At 35.7% G+C, this 20,778-nt stretch overlaps 1 protein-coding gene across 1 annotated transcript in view; it reads right to left on the bottom strand.

Moving 5' to 3' along the window:
• Positions 1–13,928, bottom strand: part of LOC5580002 (JNK-interacting protein 1) — a 45,843-nt gene extending 31,915 nt beyond the window's left edge. Inside the window, exon 1 of the mRNA XM_021840595.1 lies at positions 13,588–13,928. Coding sequence (XP_021696287.1) covers positions 13,588–13,670 — 83 coding nt within the window. The 5' untranslated portion in view covers positions 13,671–13,928. The remainder of the gene's footprint in view (positions 1–13,587) is intronic.
• Between the last annotated feature and the right edge of the window lie 6,850 nt (positions 13,929–20,778).

Raw genomic sequence — 20,778 nt, 5'->3', positions numbered from 1 at the left:
CACCGGTCGAGGATCTTTTCGGGTTGGAAATTTGCTCGACTTCCCAGGGCATAGAGTATCTTCGTGCCTGCCACACGATATACGCATGCAAAAATGGTCATTGGCATAGTAAGCTCTCAGTTAATAACCGTGGAAGTGCTCATAAGAACACTAAGCTGAGAAGCAGGCTCTGTCCCAGTGGGGAAAACAGCCAGAAAAGAAGAAGAAGCTTTCTTGTTTGTTTAATGTTTGAGATAATGAATCCCAAATTTCGTTTAAGCAATTTTACCAGCCAACTGTCAATAGGTGTCAAACTAATTCAACTTTTTCATCATTTTCGAAACTTTATTGTGCCCTAATAAAACACATAGTACAACACAACACACAATAAAACAAATATTTTTCGACCAAATTTGGAATAATCTGAAACCATAATTGATAACCCTACAAAGCTCTTGAAAGTTTTACCAAATGATCTAGTACATCGTCCTTTAACGTTTTCCGTTGTTCTTGACTTTTGTCACACCAAGTGTTTTCAAATGATGGTCTAGATATAAATATTAAACATTTTGTAATAATTTTATTACTTCCGTGCGGTCGAGATAATCTATAAAGGATTGGCATAATAAAGAGATAATGAGAGAAAACACTCTCATTTGAATGACAAAAATGTGACCCTATTCACGCAAGGATGGTACTGGCGGCTCTTTATCGCTACCCCAACGTGTAGCTGGTTCTAAAATGTAAACAACCATACAAAATTACGACCAAACAATGGTGAAGGCGTAATCAATTTTGTCGAAAACATCCATTTTGGGAATTCAGCAGAATTTTCTGATTAAATTTCCAACAGCGCACTGTAGTAGCACGTAGCAAAGAAATGCTTGCAAACAATATCCTTCAAGCGCATTTATTACCTGTAATCTTGAGAATAATATTTCTACTATTCCGCGTTAAGCCTTAAAACTGGTTCTGGACTTGGGTTGGTGGCTTTTCAATTTTACTCCCATTCGACAGCCGCCCTCCACCCTTGTATTCACGATCGTAAAACAAAAAGACCTTTTCCGGCTGGCAGTCGATGTTTTGCTCCAGTGAAATTTAACCAAATTCCATCTGAAAAGCAAACTGAAATTAATTTTGAACACTGTGTTTTTTCTATTCGTCCAATGCAATCACACAAAAGTTTTTTCGTCTTTTTATTCCTATCATTACGCTCCTACTAGGGCAGATGCTTGCTTTTGATCTTAAAGGGCATATATTTAGTGAGAGTTGTCATTGCCAATCGATTTTTTAATTTTTTTTTGTAGATATATCGTTGTTTGTGTCTCTGGAAGCTTAGATAACTTTGTACCTGAAGAGATCCTCAACTGGACCAAGATTCGAACCCATCACCTTCAACATTGCTCTTGCTGGACAACTGTGCATATACCGCTAATTCTGAAGAGGACCCTTAGCCTCTGCAGTTAAGGCGAAACTGGATTGGATTTCCATGTTCGGCTTTCACGATTTTTCATATTTTTTTGGTTCATTATTTTCAAAATCGGTTTTCGTCGAAAGATAGAGGAAGGTTCAAGGTATCTTCTGAATTTTTTTCCTAGTGGAAAATGTTTTCCGTTTTCGAGATTACCATTTTCCTGTGAAATTTTTTTGATTTCCCCTGAGCCAACTTTTGGCTTTGCACGCCGATATCTCGCAAAGTTGATATGGAAACGCAAAATTTGGAACTCGTCGAAAGATGGGGAATTTTACAAGGAAAATAATCGCCGAAGACACTATATGTGAAAAATGCGTTTTTCGCGAGATTACCATTTTTCTAGGGAGCGTTCCACGGAAATTTTCATCACCCAGTAGTATCATACGCATGCGTGTATGTGTAAAACAAGAAACCAGCAGCAGATGACCGGTTTGCTCGGTCGATTACGGACGGCACAAAACGGAGAACGAAAATCATCAAGGACGGGTGGGATATTTGAACAGATTCCTGCAGAGTTGGCATCATTCCTTCTGTACTCGTTTGCCTGTTGCAACCGTACAACCGTTGTCAATTTGTTTGGCTCTATAAAATCATCATTCGCAAGTCTATAGAAATAGTGGCTATACTCGCTATTTGTTTACTCACATTTTGTTTGCCCAAAAATCGTTATTCTTTTTTTTTTCAATTTTTATCAAACGTTTCGCAATACTTCTTACAATTTATTTGATACTAGTGAAATGGAAAACTAGCCTATATGATTTCAAAACCGTGTAGATCGAATTTTCGATTCACAAAATATAGTTCATATCTATGCTATATAGTTCGTCGGAAATAACAATTCTCAAAAACTCATATCTATGACTATAGAGATATTGACTGAAAATTATGATATTTTGCCCCACTGTGACAGGCTACCAAGGTCGTTCAGCCTAAAGTAAGTTATTTCAGTTCCTTGAGTAATTGTTTTGTTAATGTCCACCCGATTATGGCATTCTTACATTTTCCGTTATTTGAATTACACGCGATTACAATACTTCGGTAGCGGTACTTGGATGAGCTCACTACTACCAAGAAAATTTGAATTTGAAAGCTGGCTATGTTAATCCCAACGGAAAAGCCTCCAGTTTCGCCTTAAATGCCTAATTTCACCGAAAAACTGTCCTGCCCACATTAATCCCACTTGAAATTGAACAACTGCCACATCGCAAACCGAGCAGACACAGCAGCAATAAGAACGCTGCTTGACTTCGTTGTTCCGTTTGTTGAATATGAGCATCAGAGCTGCTCTGCAGCAGCATAGAACGATGACATCACGGGCAGTCGGTGGTGGTTCTGCGCTTAGCCTACATAAAACTGGCAATCGCACAAAACCTTTTCTTTGTCCATAGTATCTATCTATACTGCTAACCTACTGAGCAGTTAGCAGCAGAATAGCAAACAACTGTCATCTCTGGTCTATTCATGAACTTTTCCCATTCTATACAATCAGTTGGTAGGTATAGCTACATGTTCACAATTTTCCTTACCTTTCTCCAAAGTGCAACTGAAAGGAATGGACTCACCATCACGTTTAGCGTGTAGATTTTAATCACCAGCGTGCGGGGATTTCGCAAAAGTGACACAAACAGTAATCTTTCTCTTTAACCAACACCAAAAGGCGAACGATGCTGATGTTGGAATAAATCTTGGAAAATTTAGTGTGCCTTGGCAACATCGACACCTATCGCTATGTAACTGGAAGTGGGAGGATGTATACCCATATGATACTGATGCATTTGGAAAGAAGCTGGAAATGGCTCGATGGCATTTTGCTTTGGCTTCTGATAGTGATTCTTCGCTTCCGAGAAATGGGGGGTCCTTTTCGGAAAAGGATATTATTGGCTGAATGTGCGATGGTGACGACGACACAGTTGATTGGCTCTTTGGGGATAATAATAATCTGTTCGAAAATTTGTTCAAATCAGAAGCAGGGTGGTCGCTGTAATCGAAAAGGATTTACTATTGCAATAGTTTTTGGCAATCTTACTAGATTAGTTTTATTTCTAAAGAACCATCTGCATAGCAGAACCATCAGCAATCAGATGATATGTTATATGGGCACAGGATTTCGTGAAGATTAAGTGATTATTTTAGAAACAGCTTGCCAAGGTATACAGAAAAGTTAAAGCAATTGAGTAATTTTGAAGTTTCTCAGTTCAACGTAAAAAAACATAAGTGTGTGTAAAAAGTCCGCGGATACAAAGCAAATCTATGAAGCAAATAAATAAATTGAAATGTATCTGAAATCGATTCTCAAATGGTCCAGGATCTTTTCGAAATGAAAATATTCTTGAATTCCTAAGGTAAAATGTATAAACGTACATGTCACATGATTTAAAAATGCAAAACTTACAACTTTGAGCAACCTAACAACGTTTACTAAAATATACAAAAAATTGCCACTTTTATCATGAAGTTTGTAGGAAAGATGTGGAAGAAGATTATTTGTTTGTATTTTTGTATTTTAAATCGGAACCTATCCCAAATGTTATTGACAAAGCTAAAAAAATTCAGGTGAATATTTCTAAATAAATTTGAGGAACAGTATAATATTTCAAATAAATGATTGAAAATGAATCAACCAGAGTATTTGCTTTCAACTTTTCATCCCGTTCTTTTTTCTTCTTTCTGGCATTGCTCCTCAACTGGCATAGAGCCTGCTTCTAAACATAGTGTTTTAAAGGCGTTTCCACATTTAAACACTAAGATTTTTTCCAGCTAATTGGCCTTTTAAGAGTTGTTCATCGTTTGGCAAGTACAGATATACTCTTTTCCCCAGAAATTCCTTAAATTTTAAAACCTAAAAAGACACATTGTAGGTAGAAATAAGTAAGGAAATAGTTCGGGATTTTTCCATATTCTGTCTATCAGTCGGTGCAGATAAATATTCATCTTTTTCGGACCCATCTTTATGGCTTCAACTACGATGCTAGTCTTACTATCTGCTAATGGCAATTTCGTCTGAATCTTGAAAACTCATTAAGGTTTATCGTCTCCCGTTATAAACAAATTGTCGTGTTATTGGCGACGGAGAGCGACATTTAAACTGATGTAGATATTTCTTTCTTTGTAATGCCCCTCAATGTATGTGCTTTCAGGTGTTCATGGAAGCGCTGTTTCAACTTTTCATCCATAATTCTATTCTTAACGCTGTTCATCTTCGGTTGCGACTCAAAGCCTTTGCGGGATGCATCGAGCTTTTTTGTCTCATTTTCCATAAGATATTATTTTATATCTTAACAGAGTTCTCTTCAGACACAACACATATTCATTTGAAAGACACATTCACAGTTATGAACGAAAGACTCATAAAATTGTTGTCTATTGTTAAATTATTACAAAATTCTATCAGTCTATATTCAGAATCCTTCCAGTTCAGAATTCTCCAGGCCACTGTTAAGAAATCCTTCATGATTCTATTCAAAATTGTTAGGAGACTTTAAGGACCTCTCCCTGATTTTATAATTTTCTCAAGTTCCTGCATTAAATCGAAATCTTGATTCTGTATATAAAGGTGATTAGTCTAGCTAAATTTACTCCCACTCCTAATCCTTCCTATTTTATTCTATTTAGGATAATGTTATCCTTTATTTATGCAGCATTGCAATTTATTACCTAAAATAATTTCAAAAACATTTCGAAAAATTGCTTTTGGTATTTTTAATATACATCAAATTCGCAAAACGGGAGCTAATACACTTTCATCCAGAGGTTCTTTAGAGAATTTTAAAGGTCTTTTTCGGCGCGTTTTTTCCATATTCCTCAGGTAATGGTTCCAGGAAATCCTCAAAGAATTATTCCAGGAATTATCCGGAGAGATATTTCAGAAATTCCTTTGTAGATTTCTCTCCTAGAATTCATCCGGAAATTTCTTCAGCAATACCTTCATAAATTCTTCCACCGATTTATCTAGAAATTCCTTCATGAATTCATTCATTTGAATAATTCAGCTGAAAATTTCTCCAGGGATTCTTAAAAGAAATCTGTCAGAAATTTATCTGTAAATCATTTTGAAAAAAAGGGAAATGCTTCAGGAATTCCTTTAAAATCTTCCGAAAATTTTGAAAGGAATAATTACAGGTCAATTTTTTCAGCAATACCTCCATAAATTCTTCCACATGTTTATCTTGAAATTCCTCTATTAATTCATCCGTAAATTCCTCTAGAAATTTCTCCAGGATTTAATCCAGCGATAGTTGTTTTTGCAGTGATTCTTTTAGAATGTCTTTTAGAAATTTCTCAGAATATTTTCTCAGGAATTCCTCGAGGATTTTTTTTCCAACAATCCTCAAAAAAGATTCCTCCATATATTTCTCCGGAACTCTTTCGGGAATCCTTCCAGTAATCAGTCTGGGAGTTTCTCCTAGAATGTCTTTATTTTTTCCAGGATCTTAATTGGAGATTTTTCCAAAAACTATTCTTTTTCTTTTCAATGTATTCGAACCTAATGGGGGGAATCTCAATAAAGAATCAGGAATGAAGATTTGAGCATCTAGTACCTTTCAGCATCAACCTAATTGCTTATCTTTGATAGATACGCGTATTTCGACTACCACTTCTTCTTCAGTGTCAGTTCAGCTTCTTCAGTGTCAGTTGCTCGTATTCACTGTTTTGGGCTTTCTTCAGGTAAAATTCTACACTCAGGCAATTGAAATATTGGAATGAATGGGAACTCTTTATGGAAATTCCGAGGGAAACTCCAAAAGAAATTTCAAAGGAAATTCCGAAAAGAATTCCGTAGAAAATTCCACATGATATTCCAAAGTAAATTTCAAAGCCCCAAAAGAAATTCCAAATCAAATTTTGAAGGATGCTCCAAAGGAAATTATCAAGGCAATTAAAAAAAAAAATAAAAAGAAAAAAAAATCCATATGAAATTCCAGAGCAAGCTCCAAAAATAATCCCAAAGGATATTCCGAAGGAAATTCCGGAAGAAATTCCTAAGAAAATTAAGGAAGATATTTCGAATGAAATTCCAAAGGAAATTCCAAAAGAAATTCCGAAGGAAATTTCGGAAGAAATTCCAAAGAAAATTTTGGTGGAAATTCCGAACTTAGCTTCAAAAGAAATTTCGAAGGAAATTCTGATAGAAATTCTAAATGAAATTTCGAAGCAAACTCCAAAGTAAATTCCAAAAGAAATTCCAAAGGAATTTTCGAAACATATTACTAAGGATAATCCAGAAGAAATTTCAAAGAAAATTGTAAAGATATTTCGAAAAAATTCCAAAGCTTCAAAAAATTTCAAATGAACGTGTCTTTAGAGTTAATTCCAGAGAAAATTCCGAAGGAAACTCCAAAGGAAATTCGGAAGAACACTCCAAAGCAACTCCGAAGATAATTCTCAAACAAAAAGCAAAATTCTAGAGGAAATTCTAAATTATATAAATTAGTAAATTAAAAATCAAATTTCGAAGGATGCTCAAAAGGAAATTAAGAATTAAATTTCAAAGAAAATTCCAAAGAAAAGTACGAAGAAAATACCAAAATAAATTCCGAAGTAAGCTCCAAAAAAAATAAATGCCACAGGAAGTTTCAAAGGAAATTTCATAGAAAACTCCGAAAAATATTCCAAAAGAAAGCTCCATAAGAAATTCCAAAGCAAGCTCCAATGGTATTCCAAAGGAAATTCCGAAGAAAATTATAGAGGGAATTCCGAATGAAACTCCAAAGAAAATTCAGAAGAAATTCCAAAGGAAAATTCGAAAAGAAACTAAAAAGATTCCAAAAAAGTTCCGAACTTAGCTTCAAAAGAAATTCAAAAAAAAATTATCAAGGAAATTCCGTAGAAAATTTCCGAAGGAAAATCCAGAAGAAATTTTAAAGAAAATTATAAAGCAAATTACAAAAGTTATTTCGAAAGAAATTCCGAAGTAAATTCCAAAGCTTCAAAAACATTTCAAATGAAGTTCCGAAACCTTGCAAGATGGTAATTCCAAAGAAAATTCCGAAGCGAACTCCAAGAGAAGTTTGAAAGGATACTCCAAAGAAAATTCCGAAAGAAACTCCAAATAAATGAAATGAATGGAATATGAAGGAAATTTCTTAGGAAATTCCTAAGGAAATCCTGAAGGAAGCCCGAAAAGTAATTCCCACATTAATTCCTAAAAAAAACTCCAAAGGACATTCCGAAGGAAGACCTAAAGCAAATTTCGAAAGAAACTCTGATAGAAATTCCAAAGGAAAATAAAAAGAAATCGAAGGGAATTCCGAAAGAAATCCCAAAGGAAATGCCGTAGAACATTTTTTAGGAAAATTCTAAGGAAATTTCATAGAAACACTAAAAAAATTCTGAAGAAAATCTCAAAGAAAATAGCGAAAGAAATACCAATGGAAATTTCGACGGAAGCACCATAAGAAATGCCAAAGGAAATTTTAAAGGACATTCCGAAGAAAGTTCCAACCAGTGTCGTAAAAATTCAGCCGAATGATACCCGATCAGTGCGAAAACGAACAAAAACAAACTCCGCTAGCAAGAAGCCAATCTGACTTCGAGTGCGAATGCGACGAGAAAGAGAGTGGGTGCAACACACGCACACATTCAGTTTCACCCACTGTTGGTGTCATTTCAAAATTCAGTTTCACCTAGAGGCACTGAAATTGAAAATTGAATATAAAAAATTACAAATGAATTTTATATTACTGGTGTAAGAAAACGGCAATGTGATGCCTCCAGTTGATGAATCATGATTGTCTTTTAATAAAAAAAATACAACTTTTGCAATTTGCGGATGTTTTGTGGGGTATTCTGACGGAAATGATTTTTTTCACTAGTGAAATTGAAATTGAAACTACTGACATTCAACAGTAGTGGATGAGAATTAGTGTAGCAAAAGTAATTGAAAAACTGAATGCACGTTCTACCAGATTCGTGCATGTATTGTCAAACAAACATTCACACAAAGAAGAATTCAACGATGACGGAGCCTACTGAGGATCGGCGTTGTTGACTGTATATTGAAATATGCAGACACTGGTTCCAACAAATTAAATGACAAAGAACATTGCATACAAAATTCCGAAGAAAACTCCAAAGGAAACTTCAAAGGAAACTCCAAAAGAGATTCCAATGGAAATTCCGTGGACATTTTTTAAGGAATTTCGAAGAAAAATCCAAAGGAAATTCCGAAGAAAATTCAGTAGAAAATTCCAAAGGAAATTTCGAAAGAAATTCCGAAGTGAATTTCAAAGCTCCAAAAGAAATTTCAAATTTAATTCCAAAAGAAGTCTCTTAGGTACTTCCAAAGAAAATTCGTTAGGAAACTCCAAAGAAAATTCCGAAGAAAATTCTGTAGAAAATTCCAAAGATATTTCCAAAGAAAATTCTGAAGGAAAATCCGAAGTAAATTTCAAAGCTTCAAAAGAAATTGCGAATGAAGCTCCAAAGGAAATTCAAAAGGAAATTCAAAAGGAAATTCCGAGAGAAATTCCAAAGAAAATTTAAAAAGAAATTTCGAAGGGAATACCAAAGGAATTTTTTTTAGGAAATTCCAAAGTAAATTTCGAAGGAAGCTCAAAAAGAAAGTCCAGAGGAAATCCAAATGAAATTCCAAAGGAAATGACAAAGAACATTCCATAGAAAATTTCGAAGGAAACTCTAAAGGACATTCCAAAGAAAATTCTGTAGAAAATTCCAAAGATATTTCCAAAAAAAAATTCTGAAAGAAACTCCGAAGAAAATTTCAAAGCTTCAAAAGAAATTGCGAATGAAGCTCCGAAGGAAATTCAAAAGGAAATTCCGAGAGAAATTCCAAAGAAAATTTAAAAAGAAAACCCGAAGGAAATTTCGAAGAAAATAACAAAGGAAATTTTTTAGGAAAAACCAAAGTTAATTTCGAAGGAAGCTCAAAAAGAAAATCCAGAATAAATCCATTTTCGAAGGAAACTCCAAAGGAAATTCCGTAGAAAATTCTGTAAAAATTTCCAAAGAAATTTCCAAAGAAAATTATGAAGGAAACTCCGGAGTAAATTTCAATGCTTCGAAAGAAATTGCGAATGAAGCTCCAACGGTAATTCCAGAGGAAATTCTGAGGGAAATTCCAAAGAAAATTTTGAAGAAATTTAAAAGAAAAGTCCGAAGGAAATACCAAAGGAAGTTTCGAAGGAAATACGAAAGGAAATTTCAAAGGAAGCTCAAAAAGAAATTCCAAAGAAAATGACAAAGAACATTCCATAGAAAATTCCGAAGAAAACTCCAAAGGAAACTTCAAAGGAAATTCCAAAGGAGATTTCGAAGGAATAAAAGGAATCCAAAGGAAATTCCAAAAAAAATCAATAGAAAATTCTGAAAAAAAATTCTAAGGAAATTCCGAAATGAATTTCAAAGCTCCAAAAGACATTCCAAATGGAATTCCGGAAGAAGCCCCCAAGGTACTTCCAAAGGAAATTCAAAAAGAGATTCCAAAGGAAACTTCGAGAGAAATTCAAACAGAAATTCCGTAGACAATTTCAAAGGATTTTCCGATGGAAAATTCATAGGAAATTTCAAAGGAAATTCTAAAGCAAATTCCGAAGAAAATTCCAAAATTAATCCTTAAGCTTCAAAAGAATTTTTTAAATGATATTCCGAATAAATTTCCGAAGGAGATCTCAAAGTAACTCCAAAGGAAATTCAGATGAAAATTCCAAAGAAAATTCCAAAGCAAATTCCAAAGGGAATTTCGAAAGAAATTCCAAAGGAAATCTGTAAGCAAATGCTAATGAAATTCCGCTAGAAGCTCCAAAAGTAATTCCCAAAGAAAGTCCGAAGGAAAACCCAAAGCAAATTCCAAAGGAAATTCCGAAGGAAATTCCAAAATTAATCCTAAAGCTCCAAAAGAAATTTTTAAATGAAATTCCGAATAAAATTTCGAAGAAGGCTCCAAAGTATTTCCACAGAAAATTCCAAAGAAAATTCCAAACGAAATTTCGAAGCAAATACCGAAGGAAATTTCACAGGAAATTTCGGAAGAAATTCCAAAGAAAATTCTGGAGGAAATTCAAAAGAAAATCTGTAGAGAAATTCCTAATGAAATTCCGCAAGAAGCTCCAAAAGTAGTTCCCATAGAAAGTCCAAAGGACATTCCGAAGGAAAACCCGAAGCAAATTCCAAAGGAAACTCCGGAGAAAATTCCAAAATTAATTCTACAGCTCCAACAGAAAGTTTTAAATGAAATTCCGAATAAAATTTCGAAGGAGGCTCCAAAGTAATTCCGAAGAAAATTCCAAAGTAATTCCAAAAGAAATTCCAAAGCAAATTCCGAAGGAAATTCCACAGGAAATTTCGGAAAAAATTCCAAAGAAAATTCTGGAGGAAATTCAAAAGAAAATCTGTAGGGAAATTTCTCATGAAATTCCGCAAGAAGCTCTAAAAGTAGTTCCCATAGAAAGTCCAAAGGACATTCTGAAGGAAAACCCGAAGCAAATTCCAAAGGAAACTCCGGAAAAAATTCCAAAATTAATTCTACAGCTCCAACAAAAAGTTTTAAATGAAATTCCGAATAAAATTTCGATGGAGGCTCTAAAGTAATTCCAAAGGAAATTCCAAAGAAAATGCCAAAGGAAATTCCAAAGGAAAAACCAAAGGAAATTCCAAAAGAAATTCTCAAGGAAATTTCAGAAGAAATTCCAAAGGAAATTCTGGAGGAAATTCAAAAGAAATTCTGTAAGGAAATTCCTAATGAAATTCCGCAAGAAGCTCCAAAAACAATTCCCAAAGAAAGTCCAAAGAACATTCCGAAGCAAACCCCAAAGCAAATTTCGAAGGAAACTCCGAAAGAAATTCCAAATAAATCCAAACGAAATTCCGAAGGAATTCCAAACGATATTCAGAAGAAACCTCCCGTATGAATTTGTCGAAACAACCGAAGGAGCTTGCCAAAGGAACTTCCTGAAGCAACTTTCTGAAGGAAATGCCACAGAGAATTCCGGAAGAAATTCCAAAGGAAATTCTGACGAAAATTAGGTAGGAAATTCAGAAGGAAACTGCAGAGGACTTTCGAAGGATACTCCAATTCCGAAAGAAGTTTCAAATGAAGTTTCGAAGTAAATTCCAAAGGAAGCTCCGAAAGAAGTTCCAAAGAAATTTCCCGAAGGATCTTCCTGTAGCAACTTTCCGAAGAAAATTCCATAGAAACTTCTGAAGAAAATTTCACATGAAATTCCGAAGAAAATAACAACTTCTCGAAAGAACTTACCGAAACAATTTCCAAAAGCACCTTACCGAAGGAGCATCCTGAAGCAACTTTATGGAGGAAATTTCCATGGAATCGCCTTTAAGAACTTACAGAAGAATCTCATTTATACACTAGCAGAAGGAAATTCCGGAGAAACTATCTACAAGACTTCCGGAGGAACTTCCTGATTGAACTACAACCTTAATGGGGGGACGTACTTTTCCGATGGACATCTGGAGGTAGAGGATTTTAGAAGAAACTCCATAGAGGAACTTGCGAAGCTGTAATATATTGGCAAAGTCATCAATTAAATGTGATAAGAATATGAAGTAGTAAAAACATAATATCAACTGTCAATCAACATCACCATAATATCTAGTGTGAACGGGTTTCGTGGAGGGGGGAGGATGTCTGGTTAAAGATCACGGTCTTTCTGTATGGGCAAAAAAAACTGCATGGTTTTGGACAGCCACCTATGTTAATGTAAGGAGAAATGCTCTAAATGAATCAATTTATCAACTAGAGAATAACTCTTTTGACAAAGGAGTTCGAAATTCAATGACAAAGCATGTATACCATGATTTTTACAAATAAAGAAGTAGACTGTAGAAAAAAGAACGGCGAATCCAGTATCCAGAAGGTGGTGAAAGCCGGAAGGGTGCGCTGGGCAGGGCATGTTGCAAGACTACCGGACAACAATCCTGCAAAGATAGTGTTCGCGTTGAATCCGGTTGGCACAAGTAGGCGGGGAGCACAACGAGCGAGGTGGCTTGATCAGGTGAAACAAGATCTGGAGAGCGTGGGCCAAAATCGAAGTTGGAGAGAGGCAGCCAAGGACCGAGTAAATTGGCGTAACATCGTTAACGAGGTTTTATCAAATTAATTGATGTAACACCAACTAAATAAATAATAACTTTAGAATATATAGTAACAGAAGCTCACTTATGGATAATTATATGCTTACTAAAATCATAAATATCATGATTCCGAGTAACCGGCATCAGTTATTGTAATGATTGTGTATATTTGTCATAAAACTGACTGATAATAGTATCTATTTTTGCTTCAGTTGTTAAAGCAAATCCTTCATTACTGAACACTTCTAGGATAAATTCAAAGCAACAGCTGTCCAAAGGTTAATTCAATTCTCCAACTATTATATTTCAACAAATCATTGTTTTCCTTCTCGGAATCATCCATCACAAGAACAACACTCCAATCCCACACAGCCCCGAAAAGTAACAGATTGATATTATAATGTCAGCTTAGTGCGAAAACGCATTATCCTTACTCTTTATGTTATTTCTTCATGGAAGTCTGCAACGGGATCAAAAGATTTCCTCGAATAGCAAAGAAAAAAATATGATATCGATTCATACATGTTGATTTTGGATTCACTATGGATCAGAAACATGGGAGTATAGATTGAGTTCAACAGCAAGCTTTCGTGGAATTTACCCTTTCATGTGATCCAATATGATAAACAGGGCAATGCCATATTTGTCGCAATCCTTACACCACGAAAAGTCGATATTCATGAGCTTATGCGGAGGGTGTGAATTTGTTTTTCAAGCAAAACTTTTCCATTTGTTGAGCTCCCACCCACCCACGGCTTCAAACAGAGACGATTATTTGTGCTGGTAATTACTTCATTCTTTGGATCTTGTCCAAGTTGTCAATGGACAAAGCATAAAAATAGCATGAATCACTTCGTCACGAGTCCAGAAGTGTGCGTGGTAACGGTGGGATTTTTTGGGGGAAGGGAGGTGAACGGTAAATCGCTTCGAAGGTTGCTCTTTCGCATATGCATACTGAATAATTCCAAATCGAAATCGATCCTATGGGCTACAATTTCTGGATTGCAGCTATCCCAATCACTGACAATCAAGGACCAGGACATTCGTGCGTGGACAGATATTTCCGAATAAAAACTACTACTCACGAATAGAATGGGGCCGGAGTCTTGCTGTACGAGGGCAGTTTATCCAAGTTTTGGCGAAATTCTTCGAAATCCGCGTCGGCCATCCTGCTCTTGTGGGGCACCGGAGCAGACCCGGGCAGGATTGGACACAGGATCACTCCTTCGCGGACGCGAACGCTCCCTCGACGACGGACACTAGTTTCCACGAAATATCAATTTTCGAATCGCGACGAGTAAGAAATTAGCACATTCGCCAGCAGAGGAACGATGGAAAAATCTGTCGATTTTTCAGCCAGCACCAATTTTCCACATTCACGCGCACACACACCGAAACCCCGACTGTGTATGTCGCAAGGTTCGCTCTCTCGTTGGGTACGTATTCCTGGCTGAGGATATGGAGCCCTTCTTGGGCTTTCGTCATCGCACTTAGAGTAAAGTGGGGCAAAAGTTCCAGTGGGGGAAATATTTCTTTTTGAGATTTCCAGCAGAGTTAAAAGAAATGTTGTGGTGGTTCGAATGTTCTTTAACCTTTCAGTCGTCGCGCGGTTTGTCACCGCCAAAATCACCACGCTGATGCTGTATACTACTATCGAGGTTTTTCCACCAGTGTTGTACAAAATACAACAGCGCGACGGCTGAAGTGTTAAGGTGATTATGAAACGAAGCCAAACTTTGAATTTCCAAGTGCACAAGACTGGGGAATCTGACAAAAGTTCGCGTTGAAAATCAATCACTTGCTTGCTGGTGGTGACCAATGGGATACATTTTCAACACGGAGCGCTGTTTGGTTCTCAAGTCTTGTGCTTTTGAAAATTTGAGGTGTGGCTTCGTTCTATAATCACCTTAATTTAAAGAATTTCACTTTAAAAATTATAAAAATCGGTTGAGTTTTAGGAAAGTTGTGACACATCTTAATTTTAGCATGGAAATTGTTATTTTCGATCTTGATTAGAATATAGCATCGTAAAAATGCTTCGAGGTGTAGAGTAAAGTGGGGCAAAAGTTCGAGTGAGGCAAGAGTTTCTTTTTAAGATTTCTAGATCTAGCCCACCTTACTCTATGCGTTTTTATATAAAAGTTTTAGTTCTACCCCATAGTGGGGCAAATAATAACTTAAGCTCAAATATTCATAACAAAAAAAAAGTCCTATAAATGATCTTTTGGGTCAATTGACAGATTCCATCTACTAACGGGTCTTCAATGTAAAATAAAAAAAAATCAAAACTTTTCTGTAATTAAAGTAGATAAAGATCATAATTTTTTTTCTAGACAAGAAGCAATTCTCTTTAAAAAATGGGTGGATTGTTTGTTATCGCTCGGGTGCTGTCATGGAAGAATGCTCACCATTGCTGAGAAAGCACTGTACAGTGGGGCAAAAATTCGTATTAGACAATGATTTTAAAACTAATAAAAACCTAAAATTGATAAACATTTCAGTGTAAGTTTGGTTTTTTAAACGAAATGTAGCCAAAAGTTTAGAGGTCCACTGAGCGGAGTGTTTTTTTTTTTGGCTGCTATAAATTTTCTGAAAAAATTGATTCCCCACCATACTCTAAGGTTGGATCACACACTGTCAGAAATTCATTCTACGGGAAATATGCCACTAAGTGCAGTCTGGTGGCTCATCTTCAACAGAGCCCCTTAGGACAAAACAAGAGAGCTTGACACATAGTACTATCCTTTGGTGTAAAGAGGAAGAGAAGTGCACTTTTCTCTGAGAGAGAGAGAAATATCAAGTGGAAATGGCTTGAAATCAACAAAAGAAAGACCATAAAGAACGTGACGAAAAACGAACAATAAGTGCATAAAATGGATAATATCTTTGTAATCCCCACTATTTTAAGTAATTTAATCTGTTGAAAACAAAACCGCATCATTCAAGGACGGCCAATACGATAGCAAAGGGTGGCAAAATTCCTCTGTACGAATGAGCCCATACGCTCAGTGGGTGGTAGGGCTGCACACATAGGACTCGAGGCGCCACCGAGTATTGATTGTTACGGAAGAGGCCGACGATGGAGAGCAAGTGAATCCAACAACATGTGACGGTTGGAGCGAGCGATTCGATGGAGGGTTCTGCTTGCTCACTGGACATGCGCCCTCTCGGGGTGGTTTATGGTGGGTGTTGTAAATAATGTTTTGATGTTTTCGAATCAGAAGGGATTGTTTGACATTAGAACGGTGAGAGGGATGAAGAGAAATTTGTGACATTTTGTGAGATTGTCATAGTCAAAAAATGACTCTGTCAAAAATCATAAGTAAGGTTTAGATCTGAGCTGCAAGAACAGGTTTTGGGAATGCAGATGCTGCAAATTCGAATTTAAATTCGAATAAATCATATTAATAAAAAAAAAGTTCTATATTTATACTAAGAGGGAATCAGAATCCATACTAAGGTGCTTATTTTAAAATGGTTGAGCAATATACAGGACGCGTCGAGGCCCTATAACATTGGAAGGCATAGTCAAAAACAATTCATGGCACAACCCAACTAACAAATCAGAGTCACAATAAGCATGTTTAATTATTTGTCGTTTTATTAAAAAGTATCGTACTTTTAAAACATGTTCGCATATTTATCGATCTACAGCATATCTAAAGTTTTTCTCCAAATATTTCAATCGGTAATCTCAGAAAAACATATTATGAAAATAATATGTGGAAAATAAAATCGATTTGGTGACAGCAGTGTTGCCAATTTTGATGATTGTGTTCTCTGATATTCCGTTTCCACTTTTCGGCCGCTTCTAGTGCCGTTTCGCCTTCTGGAACATCTTCACAACCTGGGACACAATGGAATGGTGGATTCCAAGCCTTTTGCCGATACATCTGTGCGATAGACCAGGATTATCGATCACCGCTTCCAAGAATTGCTAACGTAGCTCTTCTAGTTTCGAATGCATCTCAAAAACTACTTGACAGACCGCGATAAAAATTTATACACATAAACATAACACTTCAAACTTGTATTACCCAAAACTTCACTAATTTTAACCCACGCGATAAAAAGTTACACCCAAAACAAATCTTAATTTTGAGAACAAAATCAATAATAACAAATTTAATAATAATAACAAAATCATAAAAAATACATTCTATAAAAATTTTCAAAATATTGTATTGCCCTATCTTTCTTATTTAAGATTTCTCGTCAAAGTAGTCTACGAACGACTTAACAAAACGCAAAATTTCATGCAAATATTTTGGTTCAAAAGCTATTGAAGTTTTACTGCTGAAAATCCTTTGTTTCTCAGGTCATTTCATTAGAGTTACAAAAATAACACATCTGTAATTTTTTGAAGAAAAACCAATTTTATTTTGTCTTTTGAATGCCGTCAAAAAATATGTTTTATGTTTGCCCAAATCAGAGATATTCACAATCAAAGTAGGCATGTTTGTGTGAGAAAAACAACAATAACTCCCAAACGGAAGGAGATTTCTTCATTCATCATATTACGCATTTTTTAATGCTCTAAGTGTTTCATAGACTACTTTGATGAGATATTTGAATTGAAAACGCTAGAGCTAGAAAACCAGTCTTGTTCGGATCACCCTATGTCATCGTAGGAAAAAAGCTCTAAATCGATCAATTTAAGAGATACAAACTTATTTTTGCATTTCGGCTTGCAGTCACAATCAAAAAGCGTTGATAATTTTAATTCATCGCCGACGTTTCGATCCTATGGTTTGGATCTTCTTCAGGGCTCGAAGTTAGCCACTTGTTAAGTGTCGTAGCTTTACACGGAAAACTAATACAAATAACTTTGTAGAAGACCGTTTTCGTCTAATGTTTCATTCTAAAGCTCAAAATGCATTTTTCCGTGTAAAACTGATTCCTGGACCACTCTGCATTGTCGAATAGAAGCTCAAACATGATCAATATTCAGCTATGAGAGGTTAATAATTTGCACTGGACGGTATTACTATTATTATTATTTATTTGTTTTATTTTTTATTTGTTTTATTTGGAGCAGGGAAAAGCCTCTCGGAGTGAAGTTCCTTTTGAACCTCTTCTCCGAAAGACATAAAACCTTCCTCGTCAATTGTAGGATGGCGTCGATGGCAAGGCAGAACGCTGACGATTGGCAGATTTAGATGATTTTTAATATTCCATACCTGTCACACTTTTGAGTTATAGACCGGGTTGCAAAAATAGTATAAAATACTGATATAATTCATGTTTGAATGAAATTTCCACTGATTTATAAATCAGGTTGAAATTCCAGTCAAACGAGCATGCAAAATAAGAGCTCATAAGCAAAGAATACTACTTGCGGCTTAATTGAACTATGTTACTTATCTCTTCATTCGTTATTATTGTGATGTTCGCCCTAGGCTGCTTCATCTCATATTGATAAGTGATTTTCATTATTGAGCCCACAAGACTGATTTCAGTTATGAACAAATCAAATAAATCGACATAAAAGAGGTTGATTTGTATTAAAGTTAAATGAAATATATCAATTATGCATTTCAAGCATTATTTTTCAAAAATCTGATGCCAGTGGACTTTTAAACCATTGATTAGGCGAATAGTGTTACTATTTGATAATTTGGGAAAAAACAATTTTTGTTCCACCAAGCACAAATCTTAGATACAAAATAAAAAAAAAATTATTCTATCATTAGATGCAAAATTATTCCACTTTCATCATATTGGATGAATGTTGAAAACTGCGAGATATATGTAACAAATTTATTTGGATGGTCAATAGAAATTGACAAAAGGTTGAAGTCGGAGTAGACCAAGTGTTTTAAATCATAATAAAGGTTGTCGCGCTAAAAATGCGAGAAAATGCAATATATGACATTTTATGTAATTTATTACATTGTTCGGCATCGAATGATTCTCTTTCTCATCAATTAATGACATTTGATAAGTTTTACATAATTCTTAGCTATTTGTAAGATTAAGATAGTCAAAACAATCAACAATCAGATAAGAGTGTTAAAACGCACTTAATAAAATGATAATGAAATATCTTTAAGTCCGTTAAGTTTAGGATAAGTTTAAGGTGAAGATGAATCGAAGCCAAATCTCAAATTTTCAAGAGCACAAATCTGGAGAACGGAATACCCGTTTGAGCTGAAAACTCAATCAATTGATCACCATGAGCTCGTGACCAATCGATTAAGTTTTTAGCTTAAACGGATGTTTGGTTCTCCAGATTTGCGCTTTTGAAAATTTGAGGTTTGGCTTCGATTCATCTTCACACGCTTTGAAAACCTTAAAGTTTCAACATGATTTCTATGATGCATTTTGCTAAACACTCTAATTTTCTACAAATAGTTCACTCCATGTCAAACTTATTCCATCAAAAAGTGTGATCTTAGTAATAATAATTAATCTACATCAGAAAATGCATCGATAATTTCTCTCAGGTGTATTTGTTAATATGAGATATAAACGTAGAAATTTTCAAAATTACGTTATTTTGTACTTCTTTTTGCATAAAAAAAAAATACCCTTACCGCGCATAATTATTATTTTATAAAAATTAATGGCATTGTATGGCATTATAATTGATCAATATTGTGAACACAACTTCTTCAAAAAGTATTTCCTTACCAACAATAACGCTCCCTGTAGGTAGATTAATCATCATGCCCAATGTATCCTTTAATCATCGTTAATTGCTAATGTGGCCATTAACTCCGAGGTTTCAGCACTCCCCCATTCTCAGCAAAGTACCTTGAAAATTAGATTCAAAACTTGCACCAAGAATACGTTTCGATGAATAAATTCATGAACCAATCCATATCCTTCTGGGAATATGACGTCATTGCTCTGATGGTCCCCATTATCAGTGAAAATTCTCTGAATGAAATGGAAGAACAAACGAGAATACTTATTTGTTAAAAGCTCACTTGGCAAACAAATCTGAAAATATACGTTCCAAAACTGTTTGCAAAGTGACTTTGTCCGCAGATTTGTAATGAAACCATTTGTATTTTTATGCTCTTTCCACATTGTTTCCCCTTATTTTTAGATCCGTTTTGCGTGTTATCAGCAAACCATCCGCCCGCACATCTAAGACCTTGCTTTTCCTAAGAGAATGACAACCAGCAGAAGAATCCACTCTGAGTGGCCACAGCGGATGTGAATGAGCTGAGGGAAATTCTATCCTCTTTTCGTGATTGTCTGCTTTGAATCGGGGAGGACGAACGAAAAAGGATTCGAATGGGGGTGGAGGAGTTGAGCAAAGGAAAAGCAACAAGTGATGCGTAGTGCAAATTTCTGTCTTTTGATATCGTTCTTGCTTGTTCACCCCGATTTTCCTTCTGAGCGAACTCTCTGCTCCACACTTAAGCAGTGATTGATGTTTGCCTAGCCATTCTACCTCCGGTTGGTGTTATCGCAACGAGGGATTCCACTGGGCAGGATGGTTTTAATTTGGAAGGAGTTCTGGGTTCGAAAGATAAGACATATTGTCTCTCAAGGGGAAAAATCTGTCTTTTTAAGTTGACGATAGAAATCACAAAGAAGATTGTTTAATCAAAAATTCAGATACCACGATGGTCAGTTTTCACTAAGGTGAGGGAAATCGGACAATGAATTCAATAAAACTGACCTTTCTTCAGCATACATTAGCACTGCCTTTCGGCTAAATAAATAGTGATTTTATACAATGTAGAAGCATTGCAATGAGAACCTGTGAGTGCAATGTTGGTTTTATCGATTGATACTAGGAAACAGTCAAGGTGTCAAGTGTTCCATACATTTGTTTTTTTTTTTGACGTAGAAGTACGTCTCTCTTCTCTATACAGGAGTGAAATTGGAATTTCAAAACCAAGAGCGTTACGTTGGCATGAAATATTTTAAACGTTTATAACTTTTCGCTGGCTTAACGAAATTTCTTGATTAGCATCTCAATCGAAAGCCAAGACATCAAAGCTTCATGTCGTTTACTTACTGAATCCCACATACCTGTCCAAATAGTTTAATAACTGTTTTAAAAGAGAACGTTGATTTCAAGCAAATCTATAAATAGGGGTGGCTAGAGAAAATTTGACGTCATTTGCTTTTCACTCTCCGATTGGCTCGCATCTCAGCAGGCGACAGATCGGCTTGTTCTGACCGGGCGTGCTTCTCAGGCATAGACATCGATAGCGAAGGACACCCCCGTTTGTCTTGCTTCACTCAAATCAAACTGTCGAGCGAGCGAGAGAAGATGCCGTCCGAAGCTAAAGCCATCACCGCTGCCGCCACCT

The sequence above is a fragment of the Aedes aegypti genome, chromosome 2 (assembly GCF_002204515.2).
Source record: "Aedes aegypti strain LVP_AGWG chromosome 2, AaegL5.0 Primary Assembly, whole genome shotgun sequence".
Lineage (NCBI taxonomy): Eukaryota > Metazoa > Arthropoda > Insecta > Diptera > Culicidae > Aedes > Aedes aegypti.
This window is presented reverse-complemented; position numbering and strand designations above follow the sequence as displayed.